The 27637-nt window shown below is 45.6% G+C and overlaps 1 protein-coding gene across 1 annotated transcript in view; it reads left to right on the forward strand.

The window, feature by feature from the left end:
* The window catches only part of DRP2 (dystrophin related protein 2), a 1191281-nt gene that overhangs the window by 1020298 nt on the left and 143346 nt on the right, over nt 1–27637 (forward strand). The window contains exons 12-13 of the mRNA XM_086964637.1: nt 12287–12488; nt 21439–21524. Of these exons, the coding sequence (XP_086820763.1) occupies nt 12287–12488; nt 21439–21524 (288 nt within the window). The remainder of the gene's footprint in view (nt 1–12286; nt 12489–21438; nt 21525–27637) is intronic.

Consider the following 27637-nt stretch of genomic DNA (forward strand, 5'->3'; position numbering starts at 1 on the left):
TTGAATGATGGGTTGTTGGAAAGTCAGTAAACACACAATGCAATCGCAAAGGTCCATCTTCAAAAGCTGGTATTGGCAAATGTATTAATGTTGCAAATAGTATTTTACTGACATTTTTGGTCTCAATCCTGTAAGAGTGACAGGCAATACTGACATATTGCTTGGTCCAGTCAATCTTGGTACTTCCAGGCTTGGTCCACTCCAGCAGGTGCTCATGTGATCCTGAGGGCGCGCGGAGTTACCTGCTCATTTACCATACTCACCTGGGCCCATAAACATACACACTTTGAACAGGTAATCCGGCCTTTACCATTTGACAATCAGGATTTTATTTTACTTTAGGAGTTGTACCTATACACATTTGACTTACCAATCCTTGTCACCAGTATTTAAGTCCTAAGGGATCAAGAGTGTTACCATAATAGGTAGAAAAAAATAATATTTACCTTCATAAAATAACCACAGACTCAGGAATGTTTTAAACACTTTATGTATGTAAATTCTTATTGGCAAGAGTCCATAAAAGCTTAATAAGAGAGTTTTCAAGCAAGAATATAATAATCAAAGGGAGGACTGTAGAAATATTGGGAGAATTCTATTAGACATTGATACCTGGTAAGGGTGAGGAAGGGGAACAATAAATGACATACCCACACAGATTTATATTTACCTAGAATGGTGCGAAGACCAACCCTGGCCCCGGCTGGGATAAAGAACATGACTCCCGATGGTTCAGGTGTCAAGAGGACTGTACAGGTGCAAAACAGGACAAGCCAGGTGCGGACCAAGACAGGACAGATGTGGGTCAGGACAGGTACCCTCAGCTAAGTGCTAACAGTCGGACCCCAATTGGGTTATCGATTCTTCTCCCTCAGAAATTCCTGATTCTTCTGACAGAGTGCTCCGCCAGCACCTCTGCTCTTGATCTCCTAAAGCATGCACTGGGTCAGTGCCAGGTTAGCTATTTGGACAAGTCGGACAATCTAACTAGCTAAGCCTACCTTATTTATACCATTTTCCATGGCAATGTACCAATCCCCCAGTGTTGCAAATTTGTATATTCCCTTGGTTTGATTGGTCAAAAGACGAGGAGAGGTCATCACACCTTACCAGTATGAGATCATTTCCATTCAATATCGTGGATCAGTGTTCCCGCCCATAATTTTACTTTCCCATGATTTTATTCCACCCAGCATTACTGTAGCAAAATGATACACAATTTATAACAATTTATATATTCTCTTCCTCTGGAGAGTTCACGAGGTTAGATTCCCAGGTACATCGCAGGCAAGACTGTCATTGGCATGGGTTCAATGTCATTGGTTGAGTACTCTCGAAATTCTGCCACATGCGTGGTGTGGGTTTCAATGTGGCTTTCCAATCCATTCTCCAGGCCTAAATACAAGCTAGCAGCAAAGTCAAAGAGAAACAATTTAGAACAAGGAAATAAATGAATGCACTGTATACCACTTATCTCTACTCTATTACCATTACCAAATTTTAACTATAGCATCAATAGTTAAGCAGAACAAACAAAGTTTAGTTAGAGCAGCAGCAGGTGCTTTAGTATGTAAAACATGAAGCAGCCATCTTAATTCTAGTGCGGAGCTGCAAAGAGATTCCCCCCAAGCAAAGATACGTCACACCACGTGAGTGTGACAGACGCATGCGCAGAAAGCTTCCTGCATTTTCGGCACCCATTGTAATGCATTCAGATTACTGTTAGTAAAAGCACATAGGCGAGCTTCCCCTAGATACTAGAAATGTTGTGTAATGCAATTGTTGGTAAGACGAAACATGTTGATTAATAGATTACTTATTATTTCGAGAGGGCTGAATATAAGCAAGTCTCTTTATGTATGAAACCTTGCTCCATCAATACTATAATGATCTTAGCATGAACAGCCTAGAATTTCCTGAAGGTGTCCTTCCCCTATTTGTTTAACAGGCACTTAATTCATCCAGATTTACCCTTGTAACAAGAGTCACAAGAAAGAGCCTTAAAGAGTTTTTGCCATATGGTTCTGCTAGTTGTGATATCAAACTATACATCGCACTTCTTATTTCTCATTTCCAACAGATGCCAGTTTCCAAAAGGCTTATTATCACAATTAATGACTGTGTCATATAAATTCAGTCAATTCATTTGGCATACTATCCAACTCTTACATTTCAAAAGAAGACTCATATTGATTTCTTTGTTAGACTACTAATTGTTACAACTCTGAATTTTTGAGGGCGTACGTCCTCTAATTCTCATGTACTTCTGCCTAATATATCATGTTTAGTTATAAAACCATCTGAGTGATTTCCTATGCAAATTCAGCAATACCCAAAAATGTCCAACAGACAAATGAATTGTTATCTTACCGATCAGCTGCAAATAAGTCTGTAATTTCTTTTGATATTGTACTGGTATTTTGCCATCCATTGACCCAAAACTCTTCTTGTGAATTAATTCATGATTTTCCGTCTCAGCCGATTTAAAGCCCCCCTTTAACTTCAGCATTCAATTGAACATATATTTGTTTGTAAGCTGGTAGCCTACGTACTCGAAGAGATACACACTATGGATAATGATCCTTAAAGTTATCCCGAAATCTAAGCACCACTTACCATTCTTCCATTAAGAAGTTTAAAATCAATAACAGAGCCGCTTAATCCATCAAGCCCTGTCAGCTGAGTTTGGACATCCCCTATTATTCTCCCATTATGCAAAGTGCTTTCATGTTCCTGTAGTAATCCAATTATCTTTTCCCTTGTGTGTCCTCTCCGCGATCAGATGTGAAATAACCCTACCTCTTTCTCATTCGAACTGCTACCTGCACATGTTTTCATTGAAATCACATGATCACACAGTTGAACACATCCTGATGAGTTTAGATGAGCAAAAGTTAGCAATGTCTACATTGCATTGCATATAATGTAGTATACCAGAAGGGTAATACAAATAACAGGAATAAGAACCTGAGGGTTTAATGAAGAAATCATTGAAATGCACAGGATATAATCAATTTGGAACAATTGTTGTTTAACTTCTATTTCTATCATTATGGACATCAATAATGAAACTTTCTTTAGGTTTGCATCTCACAGATTATTGTGTGCATTGAGAAGTTCCTTTATAGTCAGTTTTTCCTGTAGAAGCAATATCTGGAATTCCATAAAATGAAATGTAATCAAATGTCTAGAGAACCTAGATCTAGTGCATCAACCATACTTATAGGTAACAAGTCATCAATAGAATACCAGCTCCCTTTTTTTATGTTCAATTCTTTTTATTGAGGCCCCGCAGGTGGGGTTATCTTGTCAGTGACATAAACACAGTGATAAGCCTACAACCCTGCTTGGGCCGGCCCGTCATTAGGAGTGCACATAAATTCAACAGGAGCGCATGGCAAGACAATCGTCAAGCATATTGGGGCGTTTGACCCCAGATGGACCGGTTACAGAAATCTTCGCTGTCTGCGTTAACTACACTCTTAACAGTCACTGCTTCCAGACGCTCAGCCCCATTGGCCAGGTACAACCCAAGAACAAAATTTGGTGACATCGTAGGACCTAACGGGCAGAACAGTAGTGCAACGCTGATAGAGGAATCAGCAGTGAAGAACAAGGAGAGGGGGAAAGTAAGAAGGAAAAGATCAAAGTAGAAGCAAAGAAAAAGAGATGGAGATAGCAGGGCCTAAGGGGGTAAGGTCGGCTCGCGGCAATGCAGGGCGGATCCACCAATTCCAGCACACTCACATCACATTCTCTCAGCAGATTATGGAGGGAGCAAAGTATCCTCAACCAGACGCAGGGTTCGCTACCTAGGGGGTACATGGCGCACATGCTCTATTTTGCACAGATATTTCACCAGGGGCTGCCACACTTTGCCAAAAGCGCGTATCGCGGGCCTGCAATCTAGCCGTGAGGAGCTCCATAATCAATACATGCCAGAGGCGCATAAACCATACTGCCACCGGCGGTGATTCTGTTCTTTCCCAGTACAGGGCAACGAGCTGTCTGGCTGCCCCCAGCATTTGAAGCGCTATCATCCAGTCAGCTCGGGTGAGCGCCTGGAGTCCAGATGGTTTGACCCCAAGTAGGATAGTGTTAGTGGCATCAGGCAAAGGAAACCCCAGGACCCTCCTGATATGGCTCGGGACCTCCTTCCAGAAGAGGGTTAGTGATGGGCAGGTCCACCAGATATGTAAAAAGTCCCCAGTTGCGGACCGACACCTCCAACACACAGGAGAGGAGGCCGGGAACATCCTGTGTAGGCGTTGTGGTGTATAGTACCGCTGTGTCATCATTTTGTAGGCGTTTTCTTGCTGCAGGATGCTCCGGTAGATTTTGGGTATGTCGCGCCACAGCCGCAGCCATTGCGGAGGCGAGATGTCGGTACCCAAGAGGGACTGCCACTGAGCCTGGTAACTGTGGGAAGGCGGCGTTTGGGGATGTTGCAGGATATAATAGATCTTTGAGACCAAACCTTTTGAGTCGCTGAAGTAGCGGGCCAATTTCTCGAATGTGGTAAAAGCGCGAGTGGCCGCCCGATAGGTCTCATCGCCCATCACCCAGTGTTTTAATTGGATATACTGCATTTCGGCTTCAGGCGGTAATCGGAATTCCTCCTTGCAGTGTGCAAAGGATTTTATGGTGCCCCCGTCAAAGAGGTCCGCAAGTACCCTGCAATCGCCTTGGGACCATCTGCGGAAAGCTCTGGTGCGGGAGGCCAGCGGGAACCGCGGATTCCCTTCGATCGGAGTATGTGGGGAGGGAAAGGTGGTGAGGCCTCGGCGCACTGCCACCCGATCCCAAATATCCAGTACCGTTTTCGTTGGCACCGCCATGTATACGCTCGGAGAGCGCCCCGCCCTATGATTCCACGCCAGGTCCCATATGGTGCGTCCAGTTACAGCCCTATCCATGTGCAACCACCCCTTCTCACTTTCAGTGGTACCCCATTCGACTATGTGCCGGAGATGGGCAGCCCAATAGTACTCTACTAAGTTGGGGCATCCCAGGCCCCCTCGATCTCGGGGTGCCAAGAGGAGTGCCTGCGAGAAGCGGGGCCTCTTGCCTCCCCAAACAAAATTGGTTAAGTCCCTTTGCAAGGCTCTAATGTTGTGTAGGGGGATGGGGGTAGGTAAGCACTAAAACAAGTATAGTATTTTGGGTAAGATGGACATCTTTATGGCGTTTATTCTGCCCAGCCAGGATGGCACAAGTGCCTTCCAGTTCCGTAGGTCCTCTAGTACCGCACGTCTTTAATCCCTCCAATTAACCTGCTTCCAGCCCTCGAGTGAGGGAGTCAGCTGCAGACCAAGGTACCGGATGTGCTGTGCGGTCTAGCGGTAGGGCGCTATCCGTTCAAGGTGAGGGATATCTGTCGCAGGGATGGTGAGGTTAAGCGCCCAGGACTTGTCATGATTGATTTTCAAGCCAGAGACATGTTTGAATAGGCCAAGCGTAGGATGCAGTGACGGGAGGGACTCACGAGGCCTCGTGAGCGTCAGGATGAGGTCGTCTGCAAAAAGCGCGACTTTATGGTCAAGACCCCCTAACGGGATACCATGTATGTCAGGGGCCCGGCGAATCATATCAGCCAACGGTTCGATCGCCAAGGCAAATAAGAGAGCCGAGAGCGGACACCCTTGCCTGGTCCCTCTGCCTATGGCGAATGGCTCAGTGAGTTGCCCGTTCACTCTGATCCTGGCCTGTGGCGCAATGTAGGGCGCCATGATTCTAGCGACCATTTTTGGACCAAGCCCTATCTTATGGAGGACTGCTCTGAGGAAGGACCAGTCCACGCGGTCGAATGCCTTCTCGACATCCAAGGAGAGGAGGCAGGCCGGGATCCGCCAATGGTGAGCCTTGCCCACAAGGTGCACCACTTTTCGTACGTTGTCAGCCCCCTGACGTCCCCGGATAAAGCCCACTTGGTCAGGGTCAACCAGGCCCGGCATGTGAGGGTCCAGACGTTTCGCCAGTATTTTCGTATAGTTTTATAAATCAGTATTTAATAGGGCAATCGGGCGGTAGGACGAGCACATGGCCAGGTCCTTCCCAGTCTTCAGAGCAATCTCAGCCATCCCCATGTCTAGGGACGGGCCTCGTTCCTCTGTGAAGGAGTTAAACAGCCGGAGCAAGTGAGGGCCCAGCTGTGGCTGGAATACTCGATAAAAGGATAATGGAAGGCCATCAGTCCCAGGCGTCTTCCCCAAGTGCAGCTCCCGCACAGCAGATGTTATCTCCTCCTCCGTGATCGCCTCTTCCAGGAGTTGAGCAAAGTGGGGATGGAGCTTCGCGCCGCCATAACTCCCCACCACTTCCTCCATGAGCTCAGAGGGGGGTCTCTCCTCAGTGTAGAGGGATTCGTAGTAATCTTTGAAGGCTTCGCATTTAGCTTTAGCCGCCGCAACCCTAGTTCCATTGGGTAGCTGTACGTTGACTATGTGGGCCTTTGCAGCCCTGACCCTCAACCGCCTCGCTAGCATTCTCCCCACCTTTTCACCACCCTCGTAGTACTGTTGCTTCAACGCCACTAGGGAGGATTCAGCCCTATTGGCTCGCAGCAGCCTGAGCTGACCCCTAAGGTTGGCCAGGTGTTTCCTTGACTTCTGGGTCGAGACGCCCTGGTCACGCACCTCGGCCTCCCGCAAGTCCTCTGTCAATTTGTCCTCAAGTACTCGCGCCTCGCGTGCTCTTGCTATCGAGAGGGATGTAATGTGGCCTCGTATCGTTGGCCTTGAAGGCGTCCCATACCACCGAGAAGGGCGTCTCCGGTATGTTGTTACGCTCGAAATAGGAAATTATGGCCTCCCGTATGTCCTCAACATCCGCCGCATCTCGCAGGATACTTGGCGGGAGATGCCACCTCCTCTCTTTAGGGGGGCCAGCCGCCGGGTCTTGCAGGAGCAATTCGACGTGAGCGTGATCCGAGATCGAGATGTCCGACATCTCCACCCCCAGAACATCGCAGGAAAGATCAGGGAATATGAACAAGAAGTCGATGCGAGAATAGGAACGATGAGCATGAGAACTGTATGAATATTCCCTTTTATCCGGGGAGAAGTACCGCCATGAATCAAAGAGCCCCAGGTCTGTGAATCGCTTATGTAGTTCCGAGGACGTCGCCCCAGTTCCGCTAAATGAGCCCTCGCTCCTATCTAGCCTTGGGTCCCACACCAAGTTCAGGTCTCCTCCTACAATGAGCGATGAACCGTTCCGCGGCACGTGCTCTCTCAAGAGGTCCCTAAGGTATCGGTCCTGTGCCTGATTGGATGCATAGATGTTACACAGGGTGAGGCGCCTCCATCCCATCTCCACTGCCAAAATGAGAAAGCGCCCATCGCCACTTTTGAAAGGCCTGTCTGCACCCCGCTGTCTTGGTGTCAGCAGCGGCCCAAAATTGCAAAGGGTACTTTGGGTGAGCCATGCGCGCAATGTCTGCCTGGAGAAGATGGGTCTCCTGTAGGAGGATAATATCCTGGTTCTGGCGGGAAAGGTAGTGCCACACCTGCTTGCGCTTATTAGGCGAGTTAAGACCCTTAACGTTGAGGGATAGGATCTTCAGGGGGCCACGCACAGTCCCAGTTGTATTAGGGACCATCAGGACTCTCTGTCACTCCCATCGCCGCTAACCCACACACACCATGCAAATCCCAGTCACAAGTCCACTCCCCACCCCCCCACCAACCGCCAGCATCCCCCCCAGGTCCCACACAGAAGAGGAGAGAGACAGAAAAGAGTACAGAGGAGAATAGAAAAGGAGCTAGTAGCAGGAAACAAAAAACTTGCAGCCGAAGAGGCCGGCCATTCGAACACAACAATTGCGGCCAACAGGGCCGGAGTTCTCTGACCCCATTACAGGGCACCCTACACCCGCAGGTTTGGACGCTCTTCGGGATGTCACTCCCTAGGGGGCAGGCCGGGGGGGCCGTGGTGATCACAAAGTACACTTGGGTACGGGGCTCCCACCGCCCCGAGTCTCAGTCAACGTGATCTGGGCTCATAAGGAACAAGCTCCCCGCAGTCTGATCCACAAGTCAATGACAGGAGATGTTAGGAAGGCATACCAAAAGGAATGAAGCGCGGACACCCTCGTTGTCAGGGCGTGAGATATCCCCCGTCGGACTCAGCCTTATCTCCTTCAAGAGATCGGATGTGGGCAATAAAGTCCTGTTTTGCCTGGCTGTGTGCGGCCTCCGCCGCAGGAGGGGTGCGCCGCCGTCTTTGTACCACGGTCCAATCCGGACCAGCTGGTGTTCTCTTTCGATTAGAATGGCTGGTCCGACTTGCCGGGGGAGACGTCGACATGTGGAAAAGTTGTGCTGCTTCAGTGTACGATCGCAGAGCCCTGCATTTGCCCTCCCATTGGAAGATGAGCGCAAATGGGTGCCCCCATTGGTAGGCGATGTCATGCCCCGTAATTTTCCTGTCACAGGGCGGAATGCTCGCCGTCTCTTCAATGTGTTAGGCGCCAAGTCCTGGAAGATTTGAATCTTGTGGCCTTTATATCGCAGGTCTGGTTGAGCACGTGCCTTCTTCCATATCTCCTCTTTCTCCACAAAAAAGTGCACTCTGGTGAGGATGTCCGGCAAGAGGCCTGGTCTCCCAACCGGGGCCCCCACTCGGTGCGCCCGGTCCAGCGTGGGGGCGACACCTCCTCGTCACCCCGGACCTCGTGGAGGAGCTGCGCTACATAGTCCATCATGTCCTCCCCTTCCTCTCTGAGCGGAACCCCTCGGATACGGAGGTTGTTGCTCCGGCTCCTGTTCTCCAAGTCCTCCTGATTATTCTGGAGGTCGATATTCTGCTCCTCCAGGGCCAGCAGGCGCTGCCATTGGTGATCCTGGTCCTCCATACGTGTGTCCATAGTTTTCTCCAGGCCATCGACTCGATCTCCAAGCTCCGTCACCTCTTTTTGAAGCACAGTGACGCATGAGTGCACCTCCGACCGCAGGGACCCTATCTCCACCTAGAGCTCGGTCATGAAGACGGCCATAAATGCCTGCGTGACTGGCGGGGATTCCGGAGCGGCCCGGGACGAGCCCTCCCCTGCCAGGGGTGCCCCCGCCTTGCCCCACATGGCCACCACAGTGTTGTCCTTGGGGGCTGCCGCCGGGTCGGTCTTGGCACCTTTATTGGAGCGTGTCATTGTCTCTGTAAGCCAGGCAGGACAGAGGGAAGAGTACGTCCCCGCTCAAAAAACTGGTCGGTCTACACGCAGGTTGAGGCGGTTGTGCCACTGCCCCCACGCAACCTCAGTCTACGGGCAGGTACTGAGGGGGGGGAGAAGAAAGGAAAAAAATAAAGGGGGGGTTTACCACCAGGGATATATAGCACTAGTCAGGCTGCAATCTTTGAAGCTTGTCCGGGCAGCAGCTGGCCAACGGTGGGTCCCCTCTCCCCCCGCGCAATCCACACAGCTCACCTCCGCTATGCAGCCAGGCCCCTCCGCGCAGCATCACCTGAAGGTTTCCTCCAACCGCCTTTCCCAGGCCAGCCCCCGGGCGCTCCTCCGCGATACAAAGTTGACCCTTCAGGGTCCGATCTCAGCAAGCCCTGAGGGGGGGTCCCCAGCCGGTCTCTCCGCCACCCTGCATGCGAGGTTCACCCGCCACAGACTACTCCTCAAGAGCGCCGTGAGCCCCAGTCGCTCCTCCTCCGCAAAATGGCGGGCGTCGCACACCGCCGGTACCTCACCGCCTCGCCGCCGCTCACCTCCTTTCAGGCCGTGTCCGTCGCTGAGGAACTCCCACCAGGCGTCCGTCCACTGCCGCCACCTCCTCGGAGGGGTGTAGATCGCCTCACTCCCCAGCCGGGCCGAGCCGCCAATCCGTCTCCCCTAGGCTCCAGGCCTAGCAAAATGGCGGTCCTGCAGGTACTAGGCCCCGGGGACCGACGTAGTCACCCCAGGCTCAGCAGGAACAGGGGCCGGGGGTTGCCTCGCCAGGCCTCCGGCAAATACAGGCCGGCGGCAGCGGGAGCCCCACCAGAGCACGGCAGCTCACATCGCCACTCACGCCACGCCCCCCCAGCTCACTTTTTGATTTATGATGCCAGATATCCAGAGCCACTATACTATTTTTTTACTAACTGATCCCACCTTTGTGAGTTGGGAAATTAGATCCATCAAGAGAGTTATAGATTCTTTAAGGTTTATCATAATAAAGGCCTCATTAAAATGTTGGGTGGAAAGCCTCCCACTGACAATTGGATTCCCCTACAGCGAGTCGAAACCCATCCGCCCAAGTCGGTCAGAATCCAATACACCCGACCGATTCTGATGCTCGCAATTGGAAGGGGAACCGTTTGGTCATTCTAAGTCTGTCCTGACCGGCAATCGGAGAATTCTTGTCGGTCCGAGGCGATTCGTAAATCTCTACGGACAGCCTTTCCGCCCAACTGATTATGATGTCGGATTCTGACAGCCTTTCCGACTCTGTCTGACACGAACAGGCTTTCAGAAACTGACTTTGGGGGCAACCAGCAGGCCCCCGTTCATTTTGAGGCTTCCAGTTGGGGGCCGCTGAGGTACCGAAGGTAGCCTCCTGTAAGACCATGCACTTTGTGGCAGGCACAGGAAACAAGGTTTTCAGCAGACACCCCTATTCCCCATAGGAACCTGTGTTGTCGGTCTGAACATAGGCTCCCATAGATGTCAATGGAAGTCCTTCCGAAAAGTGTTTGGAACTATCGTATTCAGTCAAGAGGAACCACCCCTAGACGGCCGCCCTTCATCCAGAGGCTTCAGGTTGGGGGCCGTGGGGGTACCAAAGGTACCCCCCTGTAAGACCATGTGGTGTGTGGCAGACACCAAGATACGGTTGCACCTGGGACGAGTAGGTTCTAAACGGACAGAGGGTTGCAGAGCTAATAGTCTACAGGCCCCTCCATCCAGCGGACCATGGGGCATATTACTGCTAATACCTAAATACGACGGATTCAACTCTAACTATGTATACCTGATCGATACTCACATTAGGTGTTCTATCCATTTAATTGTTAACTTTATTCTAGGTTCACCACCGGAGTGGCATACATGGGGCTGGCCCTCATGTTGTCCTGAAGAAAAGGTGTAAGGGACACCTTGAAACATGTCAACAAGATAGCTAGGATTTTGACCACATTATTGATCTAATTCCTATATCTAGCCCCCTTTTTACTATACCAATTAGAGGCAAGAATAAATGTGTTGGCTTACTACCTAGGTATTTTTAACACACACAAAATCACCACTCCACCATACACTGCGCTACACATAGTTTCACCATAAATTGCTCCTACGTATCCTTGGCAAGTCGCAGCACACCCCAAGCAGTAGATGCTTGGGAAGCCCCAATGATGAAGCATGTCACCTAAGGGCAACCTCTGGTGAGTGAGGGGACTATAGAAAATAATTTTCTTTTCCAAGAAAGGCTTACCCAATTTGGAAAAACCTGCTATTACTTTTTTGACAGGCTAGTTTCTCACAATCCATTGACTATGGGTTATAGTGCTATACCATGGAGTGCCCCCCACAGGGTGCAAGGCTTTCCGCAGACACCCCTTTTCCCTATAGGAACCTGTGTTGTCAGTCAGAACACAGGCTTCCATAGAAGTCAATGGGAGTCCTTCTGGACGGTGTTAGGAAGCATTGTAATCAGTCGAGAGGAACCGCCAACTGCAAATTGTTTGGATCACGAATCCGGGACATGTCGGGCGGAACGTTTCCGCCCGACATCGTAATGAGGCTCTAAATGTTTCAAATGACTGAAAGTTTCAAAGATGTATACATTTGGAAAGTTGACGTAGCACATCTGGAATTAAGGTTTGGAGCTTTGGAGAGGATCAGTTGTATGAATACTAGTCTCTACCAATATAAGTGGTGAAGCTATGTGCAGGTTCTCCTTCTTCAAAATATTCCAAGTTCAAGCATTTTAGTTACTCGATCTGGAAATAAAATGTAATAACAATTTAGTTTCCAGTGGACAGAATATATTGATTCTGGTAAATCCTAAAATAGTTATCACACTTCATCAACTTTTTACAGATGACAGCATGAGATAGAGCAGAAAATTAAACCACTTAAAGGCATGCATTGTTTCTTTTGAACTATTAGATTCATAACATACACAATACCATATTCTTATACATGAGGGATGTATTATGGGTAATCATTGAACGGACAGCTAACTTGTTCACGTAAAGTTTATTGACAGATCTGACCTATCCAATGTTGCCATGTTTTCTCATTGATGCAACTCCTGCCTCGGGCCCCATGCCTCCTTCTTCCTGCGTGCATGCCTTGCAGTGGACCTGGTGACCCTGAAAACAGCCTCCGAAGTATTCAATGAGCACGAACTGCAATCAAGTGATCGAGTGATGGATGTCGTTGAAGTCATCCACAGCCTGACTGCACTTTACGAGCAGCTGGAGGAGGAAAGAGGTGTTCTAGTCAACGTTCCGCTTTGTGTGGACATGAGCTTGAACTGGTTGCTCAACGTGTTCGACAGGTATTGACTTCCTTTTGCTGTAAGAAGTCTTGTATGTTTTGCTTTATTATATTCCTTCAGAGACTTTGATAATACTAAAATGCCAACTGCTGATGAAGGACCATGAAAAAATGTACAGGGAGTAAATTATCAATGTACTCCATACCCAATTCACCAGGAGTTTGGGTCCCTAAGTTAAGCATAGTTGGTTAAAAAACAGGTAGTGGGTACATTATCTGGCCTGATTCACAGAATCATTATAGTTGAAACTTTACTATTGGATTGCCAGATTTGGAAAGGTGGAATTTGCACCAGTATGTTGAGATTCTGGCACTCCTAAAACAATGATTATGGGTGAGACTGTTGGTGTTCACGTGAGGTCATTTCTGCAAAGGTAACTGAGCAACCATAAATGTGTAGGTCTAGGGGAATTTACTTGCTTCTTCCAGACAGTTTCCCACCAAGGAAATGACTATAAATCTACGTTTGCTAGTAGCAGGTAGAAGTGTGCTTTGGGTGTAAGAACGCTAGAAAGGACACCCCCAGACATAATAAGGTTGTAGGAAAAGTTTTCCACATGGAAACACATTTTTCAGGTGGCGCAAAGCAATTCCTTTTAATAGTGCATATCTGTCATATTTCCCCATGCAAAAAGTCCCGCCTAGCGAAAATTCTGCATTCTTAAATGTTATGCATGTAGGCACTACTGGAAAGCAATGGCTGCATAGATTTAGAGAACTGTCCCTAGAAATGTTTGAAAATATAATATGTGCTGATGATTTGCTCCAATTGCAGGAGTAATTATTGAGGAGAAACTCCCTAACTCTTTTTCTTTGGTTTTTATGAATTTGGCATTCAGAGACACCTTTTTAGATACCTATGTTGATTATGCAGGCCTATATTGACCCATGATGAAGCAGCATCTACAGTGACACATTGTTTCATAATAACATCTTATGCATCTGAAATACAAAGCCTTTACAGTTCCAAAACAAGAACACATTCTTTAATAAAATGCATACCATTAGCAATCAGATATTCTCAAAGACTTCTGATTGAGAAGTGCACTTTAGCTCAACCCAAAGAGGTATCCAACAGACTGCTAGTATTTATTTAATTATACATTTTGGGAGTTTTGCAGCGCACGTCATGCACCCTCATATGTGCTTTAGCATGCTCAAAGAGTCTTTCAAGGGTCTGTCAATTGGTTTGAATCAATTGTCTACTCAAGCCGCCTCTGTATAATTTCGGGAAGATTGGACAGACGAGTTTTGTGAAATGGCCCTTCTATCCCTAGGAACAGAATTGTCCAATAAGCAAAGATGGCTGCTGTGTTGAGATATAAGGAATCTACAGTGACTGATCAGTAGGCCTCTTTTTATGTGTGTGTCGAAATCTAGTTGTGAGCTGATAGCAGAAGGTTTTTGAAAGACCTTTATGAAACAAAAATGATTGTTTTGCAACCTCAGGAACATGCCCAAATGAGTGAACAGGGTGGGCTATAGCCAAGGTGTTTTCTAATGCATTTCAATGTATTTCATCGAAATTAAATTGTTGTAATTTATAAGCCTAAAATCAAAATATAGCATTTTTGTTAGAAAAGGTGCATTTTTAAATATTTTAAAAAGAAAACAGGAAGACAAAATGCTAGGCTTCAGCACATTCAGAATTCAAGAATGATAAACTATCTGCAAACATTTAATGATTCCCACAAATAAATAGAACTGCAAATGCATTTAAAACAGGCAAATCATAAAAAGTGCACATTTCTCACTACCCTATAATCTGGTCAAATAAACTAAGCCATGACTTAATGGGTATCCAAAAGCTAAGGTGGTTTCCAAACGACTTTCTCTTAGAAAAATCATTAAAAAGGTAGTTCTCTAAATCCTCTTTCCCTTATTGTTGCTGCCATCTTGAGGAGGAAGATATCTGTATCCTGGTACCGCTGGACCTTTGAGGAATCTTCAGTTCTGATCCAGCGGAAGCTGTGTAAATTTTACAATCATTCACAAATATCCAACATACCATGAACCAAACTATATAATCATTTACAAAAGCAAATCATGAGGTCCTCCGATAGATCTTTGTAAGAGCTAATAGTGACTCAGATAATTGGAGGCAAATACAGAAAAATGCTGAACTAACAGTCCAAATACATATCATGTCAATACATCACGTCAATAAAGATAATCTCTGCATATTTATCAAGGTACCTTTATCTAAATCATCAAATATGAATGGCGATTTCAAAAGAATACATTAGTATTTTGTTTTAGTACTTTTTGTTAAATCAAATGTTTACAGGCAAATCTAAAATAAAAAACACAAATCATGGCAAAAACATAAAAAATCAATAACTTGTGTGAGGGGAGAGACAAGATAAGAAACACATTGCAATTTCAGTATGCAATTCAAAGTTCCATACGAACCAAAAATGAATGAACTAATGCACAGCATGCAGTAGTCTGGATAGCCAACCTTTCAGCTGAGAAGTCGTAGCTATTACAACATCACCAGCCGATGAAGTGCAAGGAAAATTCTGGAAAGTTCAGTTTAGGGAAAGTCAAAGTTCAGAATGACAACAAGTCACGCCTGAGTAGTCAGCACTCGATGTGCAGGAGGAGCAGGAGCACAAGCCAAGAGAATACCACAGCAGCTGTAAAGATTCCTCCTGATCTTTTTCCCAGATGGTTGTTATACCACAGAATGTTCACAATTCCAGCCCCCAATTGTAGCTTATTCACAGTTTTACACAATTCCATTGGCTAAGATCCATGGTGTGATCATTCTCCAGTCCAGTTCATCCGAAACATTTAACAAAATGCTTTTGTTCACTTGCAAAACGTTATGTCACCTTGCAAGTAGGAAACAAATCAAAACTTTTTCATATCCACGTGCTCGCTTCCACATTAGCTTGCAACATAGTCGACACAATTATTCATAGAGAGAAATACTCTAACCGTTGGAAGGAATCACTAGTGATAAACATGCAATAAATGAAGCAAATAGATCAGGATTTTAGGAAATATGAAGGACAAAATATATTTTTCTAACGCCTCCATTAGAAAAGAAAAATAATACACAACCAGTTTTTGAGGCCTTCATTGAAAAAACATACCATTATTGATAATATATAAGAAAATGAGAATGCATAAGAAACTATATAAGAAGAACATCATCTGAATTAAACTCATAAGCATAGTCTGATTTAAATCTTTAGAATTATAAACAATCACTTCTCTAATATGATTTTCATGATCAAAGAAAACATAAGAAAGAATCATTTTACTTTAAGCATTTTTATTATCATATTTTCTACAATTCTATTTGCACGTTACTTTTGTGCTATATTTTTTAGTACATTTAATAAGTTTCTCTCTTGTGACAAATCATTTCTCACATACCAGTTACCAACCATTCTGCATGCTTTTCATAGCAGATTGTTTTTAACTTGAAGGGGCAGATGTACAACCCTTTTTTTGCAGCCCCATACAGGAGATTGGCCCGTTTGTGACCGCAAAAAAGGTTCCAGGCATGTACAAATACTATTTTGGAGTCACTGACTCGCAAAATAGCATTTGCTACTCTCACTATTAGGACGGGGTGTTCCCAGGGGACCCCTTCCCCTTTGTGAGTGTGTGTGCTTAAATATCTTTTAACAGCAGTCAGTGGTCCCTGGGACCACTGCCTGCCCTTAAAAAATGAAACTGAAGAATATTTGTTTTCTTTTTAAATGCAGCTGCATTTTAAAAAAAAGACCTGCTTTATTGAAAAGCAGTCACAGACATGGTGGTCTTCTGAACCCTGGTAGTGCTAGCCATTCCCAATTGGGTCGCAAATTGTGCTAGCCTCATAAATATTGATGAGGCATGCAATTTGCTACGCCAATGGGAATCGCAAACAGTGTCTGAGACACTGTTGTACATTGCATTTTGTGACTCGTACATCTGGCCCTAAATGCTTGTTTTACTCTTGCATGTTTTCATTGTTGCACTATTTAAAACTCTCACGTGTTTTCAGGAACTTCCACACTGTTAGTAATATTTATAAAATAGATATTAGTACACACTTGATCAGCAGACTTGATCAAACACGATTATTCTCAAATAATCATGCGCCATCAGTTCCTTGGACCATAACACATTACAAGATATACATATTACTAAAACGGGTAATTGAGGGTATAGCTTTCTGTTCCTAGCCAGATAGTAATGCACTCTGCAAACTACAAACACATATATACACATAAGTATTGAAATGTTTTTCTCCCTTTCTTGATCTAGAACCTGATTTGCAAAAATGATTATTTACTGATTTACTTCGCTTCCGATCAAGTGGGTTGTACTTCAGGGCACTATTCTGTAGGGCTGCTCTCTCTGCCTTCTAAATGGAACCATTTGGCTGAATGATCTAGGATAAAAAGATCTCTGGGCACAATTTTCCCGGAAAATCTCCTATCAGGATAGCATCAGTCTTGATGAATGGAATGCTACAAAAACGGAATTCCTCCCATGCAGTGCAAAGACTATTTACCTCTTGTTCAAAAATGGCTCACACCACCTGATATCCCTCTAACCTTAGTCCAAGTTTCCAAATAATGTGGTTATATAGTTGACCTCTAGAGGCTATCCTTCTTACAACTGCTCATTTGTTGCTGGCACTACGAAATCATGGATCACATCACAATTTCTAATAACCCTCCACTGGCTAGCTATAGAAACTCTAATTTCCCTGAAAATGGTGAGTGAAGTGACAGGAGGTCCAATAGATACTAGAAGGAAATCTTACCCAGTACTGGAATCTCTGGAAATCCTGAAAAAGAAAACGTCAAACTAAATGAACCATTCCTTCTCATGCTAGTACTGAGACAGTGAATGGACTCCCAGATAATGAAACTATTTGCCTAGCTTAGTGAAGTTAAGTTTCAGTTCTATGAAGGACTCGGAGTCGAGGATTATGCTTTCCTTCTTCACTTTAATTACATTTCAAAATCACAGCAGCCCATAAAGCAGAACTAAAACTACTTTCCCTATGAACACCAGGGAAAGTAAAACCACAAGAGTCCACAAGTCCTTCTCTACTTTCTACAGCCGGCTCACAACGTAGTCCCTTGTTGCTGTCTGTTCTCCCTCCTTCTTCGGGCGAATCACGCATAAGGTCTTTTGCATGCATCTTGTTTAGCTCCATCATTTCCTGCAAAGACATGCTGTGTCACTAACCAGTTCCGAATCTCTTTACGTCCACCTTGCTCAAATGCAAATATTCCACATTGATATAGATAGGCAGAGCAATTAACTTCAAAACATGTTCATATCATTGCTTTGTAATGATATATCGAGTACTTATTCCAAAACGGGATGGGTTGCTTCTGCTTGATCGCCGGTTGGGAAAATACTCACCTTCGAGTCCTTAATAGAATTAAAACTTATCTTCACTAAGCTAGGCAAATTGTAATTCTATGTCAGGACTGGAGGCAAGGATAATGCTAGTTTAAAGCTTACTCACCACCACTGGCTTAAAATAGAATCTCTTAAAAGTAGAGTCTGATGACCAGTCAGCTGCATGCCCCCAAACAAAATGCTTTTGAAGTCATTGCTCCTCTTGCTGGATGTGCTCCAAGCACTCTTGTTTTAATGCCAGACTATTGCATCACCCATCGAGCCCAGCATATTATAGTAGGTGAGCATAACTCATTGTGCGGTTTTCATAATGCTGTGAGGAGCTGTCTTTCTCCCGGAGGGCGAACCTCCTCTGTCATGTGCTCATACACCTTGAGACAACGGACCAAATGTACTTTGGGCGGGTCTGCGAAAGCTGGGTAAGAAATCATGCGCGTATAGACTTTGTACACCTACTCACCATGAAAACCATACCTTCAGGGGAGAAGGCCCGGGCCATTAGATCCAAAGCTTGTACATCTGACACTCTCCTACACGATATGAGGCAACGTAACATTGCCCGTTTGACTGTAATCGCTTTCCGGGAGAGGATCCAATTGTATTGCCATGACAAAAAGAGGTTGAGGACCAGATTAACATCCCAGAGTTTTGCGTATCGCGGTTCCGGTGGAAGCAAAAGGCAAATGCCTCTAAGCAATCTGAAATCAAAGGGATGGTCCCCAATTGGGGCACCGCCAACGGGAACGTATTCTGCTGGAATTACAGAACAGAAGGCATTAATTGAGCAGTAGGCCAGGCCGTCCTCTGCTAGGCTGGATAGGAAATTAAGAACTTGGACTACACCAGCCCCCATGGGATCCACGTCCCATCGCAGACACCAACGTACCCATCTCTTACAGAAGGAGCAATACTGCTTGGTGGAACTGTCCACCCAGGCTCTGGAAAAGACGAACTCAGTGTGGCACTAAAGGCCAGGGAGTTTCTAGCTTTGCCTGTAATCCGCCACGCCATAAGATGTAATGAGACATCTTCCACCAATCGATGCAGCTTGAGATATGGACTCAAAAGAGGAAAGTGAGGTAGTCAGATTGGCGAAAGTACTCACCAGTACAATTTCCAAAGGGCGTAGGGGCGCAATTTGGAAATTGTACTGGTGAGCATATTCAGTCACGGCATGGCATCTCTTAGCCCAGATTCATCCTGGACGTCTAATATAATCGCCTTGGTGGACCAACCTTCGGATACTTACCGCCGCTTGGCATTGACTGACCGCTACTTTTTTAATTTGATCGGAGAGGTATTGGTTCATGGGCCCCATAAGGTCATTCCCGCCCTGAAGATTGAGGGATCAATCGACTCATAGAAGTCATCATCCCACTGGAGAACCAACAAGGAGTCATTCTCCTCAAAGGCAGCCTCTGAAGATTGCATGGCCTTCTTGGTGGCAATGGTAGGAGCACTGCGCGCTGACAGAAATGTTCCTAAAGGCACCAGGGAAGTAGTGAGGCCTCAGGCCTGGATATGGGGGCTGACATGCCCCAGTCAGACACGGTCTCGTGTGGTGGTATGATGCTGATGGGAGGAGCCCAGGCAATGTGGGTGGACAGAGGCGACACAATAGTTAGGGCGTGAGCCCTGGGGACACGGACACCCTGTCAGGTATAAATGGTTGGATTGTGCTACCATGGAATGTGTCCCAGCACTGGACTATACAGGCCTTAATGTATATACCGACCCCCCAGGGTCTCATAAGAGACAGCTTCACATACAGACCCCACTGGAGCATAAACATCAGCAATTTGGGGAAGTCCTGACCCAGCGCTGATCTGGGCATCACTCTGGGTAGCGAGGAAACAAGGTTCAGTCAGTTTCAGGCTTTAACGGCGCGCTCTCCGGTCCCGGTATGAGTGAGACGGGGGCCACGGAGGCAGACTGCACCTTCCAGAGGCCTGAGGACAGAGTCGCAGTCAGTAATGGCAATCTTTGGGCATGTGAAGAACGCACTAGCGGTCCAGAGACAGAATAGGGTATCTGGATGAAAAAAGTGTGTGCACTTACAGCGTTCAAATATTACAGTCAATACAATCACCAATACACAATACAGTTAGTTAGAGCAAAAGAAAACACACTGAACTGACTGCTGAGCAGCGAAGAAATACAGAGAACAGACAGCAACAGGGAACTATGTTGGGGCCCGGCTAGAGAAAGGAGAGAAGGACTTGTGGACTCTTGTGGTTTTACTTTCCCTGGTGTTCATGGGAAAAGTCCTTTTTGCTGTCTTTAATGGCTGATGTGTTTGAAATGTAATTAAAGCGAAGAAGGAAAGCATAATCCTCCTCTCCGGTCCTGAAATAGAATCTAAGGCTTAACACAACCTGCTATTCTTCTGGACTAACCTAAAGAGAAAGCAGTTTTGTTTTACCTGTGTCTGTTTCTCTTTCTTTCTTTGTATCTTCCTTATTCACTTCTAATTTCTGTCCTGTTGTACGATCACTGTTTTATTTCATGTGTTCTGTTCTTGCTAATTGGCCCATGTTTTACAAATTCCTTAAATAAATATAGCAGTCAAGTAAAGTAAGTTCAATTAAATTTTCAATGCATTGAGTGATGGTCAGGAGTCATCTAGTTACGTGTGGGGGCGTCTGGAAGTTCCAAAGTGACCATTTGGAAATAAGCTTCTTTTGATTGAAAGTTATTGCTTTTCTGATGGTTGTATTGTACAATTCTGGCATTGTGATATTTGGCTAATTGGCATGCAATTGCATTTTATGTTATGATAACTTGCACAGTTTATCTTTGGGTTTGAGAACATGACAACATGTATTTTAGTTGGGCTTACTCTCAAATGTTTTTGCAGACTAATTAATTTACACCGAAACAACATTTAAAATTGTAGTATATGGGGCTTCATAATGCATAGAATAAACCAATTTCAATCACTTAATTTCAAGCAAATACTCTTTGTAACAAATCAATTTAAACAAATGCTGTGCATCTGGCACCAAGGTTGGGGCCTTCCATATATTTCTTCCTTTTGCAGATCTTGTGTGGTCAGGTAATAGTGACTGTGGTGCTGATGCCTGTAGTCGCCTGTTCATCTACTAGAAGGAAACTCCCAATGTTGACTGTCTTTGTTATAAACCTCTAAACCACCTGCTCACTTCCCCAGGGTGCATTTGGGGAAGAGAGAGGCCTCGTGAATGAACACCAATAGATTCAACTAACTCTAACTGGTTACTATCGTACGTATAGCTTCTAGTGGAGCAGGTGCCGTGCCACCAGGACCCAGGCGTCTGAGGGATCTATTGCACCCCCTTATAGATGATTTTTAACTCCAAACCCAGGTATGAGATCCCCTTATTCCTTGCTTGCATTAGAGCCCCTAACACTCTTGCTACACCACTCAGTACCAATATATGCCACCTCACAGGGCTGTAGGTGCGGAGCAGCAGTATTAAAGCATTCAATCTACTTGTGCCTTGTATATCTCAGCATTCCCATAATAGCTTTAAGAGTTTTATCTATTCTACGGACGGATAACCTCATATGCCTTTGTTCTTGCTCCGCAGTGGTCGAAGTGGTAAGATGCGAGCTATATCCTTCAAGACTGGAATCGTGTGTCTTTGTGGGACAGAGGTGAAAGAGAAATTCCAATGTGAGTCAAGGAACATAAGTGCCAGCCTCAGAGCACAGATAAATATACAAAGTAAAAATGAAATGTGATGCTGGTCCTCTGCTTAGTCAGTGATGAGATTGCTGCTCCTTATAGTGACTGTATGTTATGTTATTTTTTGTTATCAGCAGCTTTTGAAGAGTGGCTTCTGATACTTGCATGACATCAAAGCACAAAGTGGTAGAAATCCTTATGTATTGTTTATGTATTTAATGTCTAGTGCTATCTCTTCACCTGGGTCTCAATGTGGCATTCACTCTGATGGGTTTGTATAACTTGCATTCTCCTGCAGAATGATTAGCTTTGTTATGCTGTGCTTTGTAGCAGGTCAACTGTCTTACTAGAAACATAGGAAATAGCATTATATTGTTCAAGATATTTGAATTGTTTTATTAACATATACATTAAGGTAAAACACGCATAAATATAAGAATGAATGGATAATACTTGATGTTGTATGACTAATACAAGCAAATGAATCCTGTTAATCACCAAAAACAGATCTATGAGATATACACTTTGCATCAGGAAATTGTTTAAAGAGAGGTTAAAAAAGCATCACAATTAAGGGGTATTTGGGTGAAACCAAATTAGACTCTGAGGTTAAAGTGTTGGAGACAGACTCAAGACAAACAATGAAGGTCATAACATTAATTCTGTGAAGTAGAGATATGGAGCCTGATGTGCCTATGTCTTTTGGAAAATGCCTAGGTACATAGGGCCATATTTATTTATTTATTAGTTTTTTAATTCATTCATTTGTAATGCCCACATCACAGACCAAACAGTACCGAGGCATAAAGTAGAGCATTGCTTGGCAGTGCATCAGAAAAATAGAAGGGTTTCAAGGCTTTGCAAATAAGACGAGGTTCTAGTATTTGGCTCACAGAATTCCATCCGGTCAAATGCCTGGTGACCTGGTGGCCTGCAGGCTGCGATCCCCTTCCTGTGGCATTAGGACAGCGAAACATCTGGGGGTCACTTTAGACGAGGGTCTGACCTTTGATGCCTAGGTCAGCCGTACATTCAGCACCTATTTCTATATGTTAAGAACTCTTAGAAAGGTGCTGCTGTATATTCCATCTGAACTGAATCGGTCTACCATCATCGCACTAGTCATCTCCCAGCTGGACTACTGCAACGCTTCGTACCTTAACATCAATGCAGTATCCCTGAATGAGCTCCAGGTGGTGCAGAATACAGCGGCAAGGTTGATCCTTAACGTTCCGAAGCATCAGCCAGCCAGGGAAGGGGTTTGTGCCTTGCACTGGCTCCCCATGAAGAAGCGCATTTCCTTCAAGGTCCTGAGTTTGGTAAAAAAGACTATGCACAGTAAAGGTTTGCTACATTTGAAAACCATGGTCCAATGGTACACTCCTGGGAGGACCTTGAGAACCTCCAACAGAAAAAACTGGCCTCTCCCAGATTTCGTAGGCCAAGATGGAGCGGCTGCTCTTTCTCCGTAGCATCCACCAAGCTTTGGAATTCCTTGACTACCTTCATTTCCAATGCAAACTCTCTTCCGGTTTTCAGCAAACATTTTAAAACAAGGGGCCCAATTCACAAAAGTGATCTGAGACAAAATCCTAACTTTATGACTTTCGGAAAGTTAGGATTTTAAGACCAAAACTTAAGTTTAACTGAGACAAAATCCAAACTTTACAACTTCGGTATTCACAAAGGGCATTTATGAGTAGTAAAGTTAGGATTCCTAACTTTACTACTCCTAAATGCCATTTGTGAATACCGAAAGTCATAAAGTTAGGATTTTGTCTCGGATTACTTTTTTGAATCGGGCTTAGGGCTATTTTAATCTTAGTTGGCTGTTAGTGCATCTCTCCCCTCTTCCGTCCGCCCAGCACCTTGACCCTTCAGGTATTAAAGCACTTTACAAACATTATCCTATGCTATCCTTTCCTAAAAGAGGTCTTATTTTAGTTTGATTGAAAGACTATTCCACAGTTTGAAAACCAGCATGTGCCATAGTTGCACTGGGATCTTGGTACCGTCTGCAGAAACTGATCAGAGTGGAGGAAGCAGCTAGGACAGAATCAAATGATTTTTCCAGCCAAATAGATGGATGCTAAGCCATAAAGGTATTTGTGAGAAAAGGTAAGAATTTGAGGAGCTTATTTATCAAAACATCATGCAGCACGGCATGCCACTAGTGCTGTATAGCAGGGAAAGGGTAGAAATGCACCTTATTTAACATTATACAGTGCATTCTTGGCTTTTCTCAGTGCTGACACACAATGTACTGTCTAGCGCACAATGGTGCAAGCGTGCCTGCATTGCATGCAGGATTGTTTTTGTACAGGAAGGAACACCTTCCTGCACAAAAACAATCCCCTGAGGCATTTCCAAAAGAGTGAAAAACAAGAAGAATTAAAGATATTTCTCATCGTTACGCCTACCCTGGTGATGCATTGCATTTTGACACATTCCCAGGTCGATCAGTAAAGTTAAATCTAGGAATGCGTGGGAACCAGCCATGGAATGTCTCCCTGGGGCAACGCAGCGATTTAAGCTGGATTGCTCTTCTCTAGATTTAGTGCTACGCCAGGTGGCCTTTGGTGACTTGACAAATCTAACTTTGTATCGCTCTGGCGTCTCGCTGCGTGGTGCAAGGACGATGCAACTCATTGAAAATATGGGTCTTAATGTCTACCTTTGTCTTAATTAGCTGCCAATGTAAAGCTTGTCTCAGATGGGAAAATTTGTCTTGTTTCGCAATGAGCGACAATGAGTTTCTCCTCATGTTATCTGTTCGAAGATGACAGTCAAATAACTGCCTAGGCACAACTTTTCAGATTTGGGGTATTTTAATCATTGGGCTGATTAACTCTTTGCTACATTTCATGATAATGGGGTTAATACATCATGAATAATTCGGAATTCATTTGACGAAAGGGTGAGCCAGAGTCTTCTGTTTTTTCATGGAAATATTTATTTAGAAAGGTAAAAAACTATATTAGCAATGTCAGGCTTACAGTTCTGGTAACAAGCATAAGCACGCATTGACAAAGCCGACAGGCCTCGTTTTTTTTACCTATTGGGTTTGCTAATAATTTTTGCTGACAACATCTAGCATTGTCAAAAAAAGAGATATCATTACTTAGGGGCTCACGTGCGTGATGACATATGCCCACAAATGCATAACCGCATATGCATGTGCCTACAGAATGACACAGGCAGCATTTTCTTTTCTTTTTCATTTATTAATCTGAGATGGCGAACTCCATATTGATCAGTAAGTATAAAAATGTAATTTTAATTTCGTTTTAGTCGTTTTTGACAGGAGGAGTGGCCCTATAACAACTGACAGCTGCCAGCACTCTCTAAAAACGTAATGTAAAATTAAAGGATAGGGAGGGTGGGGTGAGCAAAAGAGTAGCGGGTGGGCAGAGCAACTGGCGGAAGCACTGGAGAGTGCCTGGGTTAAAGTACAACAAAGGCTTTTCGAGGCTGGGAGAGAAAAAATAACAATTTAAGAAAAGCTAGGGATGGGTGAGAACAGCAATGGACAAGTTTAGGAATGGAGGAGCAACATGAAGTCTGCACGGCAGCTTGTGGGTATTTTTAGCGTAGAATCACCACTCAAAGGAGAGAGCTAGAACATATGTGCACTGTCATGGAGTGCTGTAGGAAAACAGAAAAGTAGTTCCCTAACTCTGTGCAGGGGAAGGATACATGTTGGCCAAGAAAAAAGGGTTGTAAAGAGGCTAGCTCCTATGGAACAAACACAAGAAGGGGAAGGCAAGCAATAGAATAAAAAGTAAGCAAATGAGAGCGAAAATAAAACCAAGCAATGGTAAGCACGGGGTAGGCTACAACCCCACTATAAGTTTTAGTATGGTCTACAAGAGATCTCTTGCAATCACACAGTTCGATATTTCCTGGTAGGGCGAGACATAGATATAAATGATGTGAATAATATTCATTAGCTATTATAAGTACAGAGAGTAAACTAGTTAGAAAATGCAATAGCACACACACCTATTAAAATATAAATACATTATGGGGTAAAATAATTTCCTAAAAACTCCCTAGGAATGATCCATTCATCATTGTCGTGCCAACATGATGGCACTAGGACCCTGGGCTCAGGGTCAGGGGGAGAGGGACACCGGACACCACATCCGGTCAGGGGAGGGGGTCAGGGATCTGGGGTGAGAGGTCAGGGGACCACGAGCGCGGCTCATGCATAGCGCAACATCCAGATACATGTATACATGCAAATAAAGAAAGACGCTGACTGCCCCTACCGTTTCCTGTGTGTTTCCTGCTCTCGCCGATGCGACAACTGGCGACGAAGGAGGATCGAGGACCGGCATGCAGGAATAGTGATTCGAAACCAGGAGCCCACCCTGGATCGCGTCAGGGTCAAGAAGGAGAACAAAGCGCCACAAAAGTGTCTGCAGCGACGTGGGAACCCACACCGATCGCAGCACAGGAAGAAACATCTTCCCCGGTAAGCGCCCAGCAAAAAGAGCGCGAACGTAGAAGAAAACTGAAAGCCAGCACGAGCTCTCGCGAGAGTCTCGGCGGCCATATTGGGGCCAGGCGCTAGGACCAATAGGAAAGAGGAGTCAGCGCAACGGCCATTTTAGAGACAGGCTGCACAGCGATTGGCCGGAAAGTACTGCGAGAGTACGGCGGCCATATTAGAGACAGGCACGAGAATAGTGATACCCCAAACGCTGAGAAGAAGAACAGTGGAGTTGGCACACGAGTCACACCGGGGCATGGTAGCCACCAAAAAGATGCTGCGGGAAAAAGTGTGGTTTCCGGGACTTGATAGCATGGTGGAAGAGATGGTGACAAAGTGCCATGTATGTCAAATAACAGGACCACCGGCGAAACCGGAACCCCTGCAAATGTCCCGCTACCACAGGCTGTGTGGACAGAGCTGGCAGCAGACTTCTACGGGCCGCTAGAAACAGGAAGCTATTTTCTGGTCGTGATAGACGAGTACTCAAGGTTCCCCCTAGTAAAGCCAGTGTCATCAACATCGGCGAACGCTACACTGCCAGTGCTGGATGACATTTTTGCAGCATGGGGCTCGCCGCAAACATTGAAAACAGACAATGGCCCACCATTCTCAGGCGAAGAATTCAAGAGGTTCATGGCATACCTAGGCATACATCACAGACAAATAACGCCACTGTGGCCGCAAGCAAACGGGATGGGCGAGCGGTTCATGAGGACCATCAAAAAGGCGGTGCAAAGAGCAAAGCTGACCAAAATTTCGATCGGACAAGCCCTGTGCCAGGTACTGAGGGACTATCGGAACACACCACACAATTCCACTGGGAAGTGCCCCGCTGAATTGGTACTAGGGCGAGTGAGCAGAATATGACTGCCGCAGATAAAAGAAGGAGAAAAAACGGAACAGAAAGACATCGCCATCAGAGACAAGGGACAGAAAGAGAAAATGAAAGAATACGCCTATCAAAGAAGGCACGCAACGAACCACAAGATAGAGGAAGGGGACATGGTGTTTGTGAAACAGCGGCAAGTGAGGAAGTCAGACAGCGCGTTCGTAAAGGATCCGCTGAAGGTGGTGAAAGTGAACGGGCCTATGATCACAGCCGCAGCCGGCCAACACCAGATCACAAGAAGCAGTTCCCACTTTAAGGAAGTGAAAACCGAAAAAGAAGAAGACACGCCAAAGAAAGAACCGACCAGAGAGACATCGCGAGAAGATCCATCACCAGCCGTCGAAGAACAGCGACCAAGGCGGGAGTGTAAAAAGACCAAGAGACTGATCGAAGAGATGTGAGGGGACTATCACTACACACATATCTATCTCTCTCTCGCTCTCTCTCTCTCTCTCTCTCTCTCGCTCTTCTCCATCTCTCTCTACTACCACTGTCACGAGTCATGGGGACAATTGGCAAGAAACTTTGTTTGCAAAAAGGGGGGAGATGTCGTGCCCACATGATGGCACTAGGACCCTTGGCTCAGGGTCAGAAGGACAGGGACACCGGACACCACATCCGGTCAGGGGAGGGCGTCAGGGTTCACTTACACGCAGGACCTCGGGGTGAGAGGTCAGGGGACCACGAGCGCGGCTCATGCATAGCGCGACATCC

Source organism: Lissotriton vulgaris, chromosome 4_1 (assembly GCF_964263255.1).
Source record: "Lissotriton vulgaris chromosome 4_1, aLisVul1.2, whole genome shotgun sequence".
Lineage (NCBI taxonomy): Eukaryota > Metazoa > Chordata > Amphibia > Caudata > Salamandridae > Lissotriton > Lissotriton vulgaris.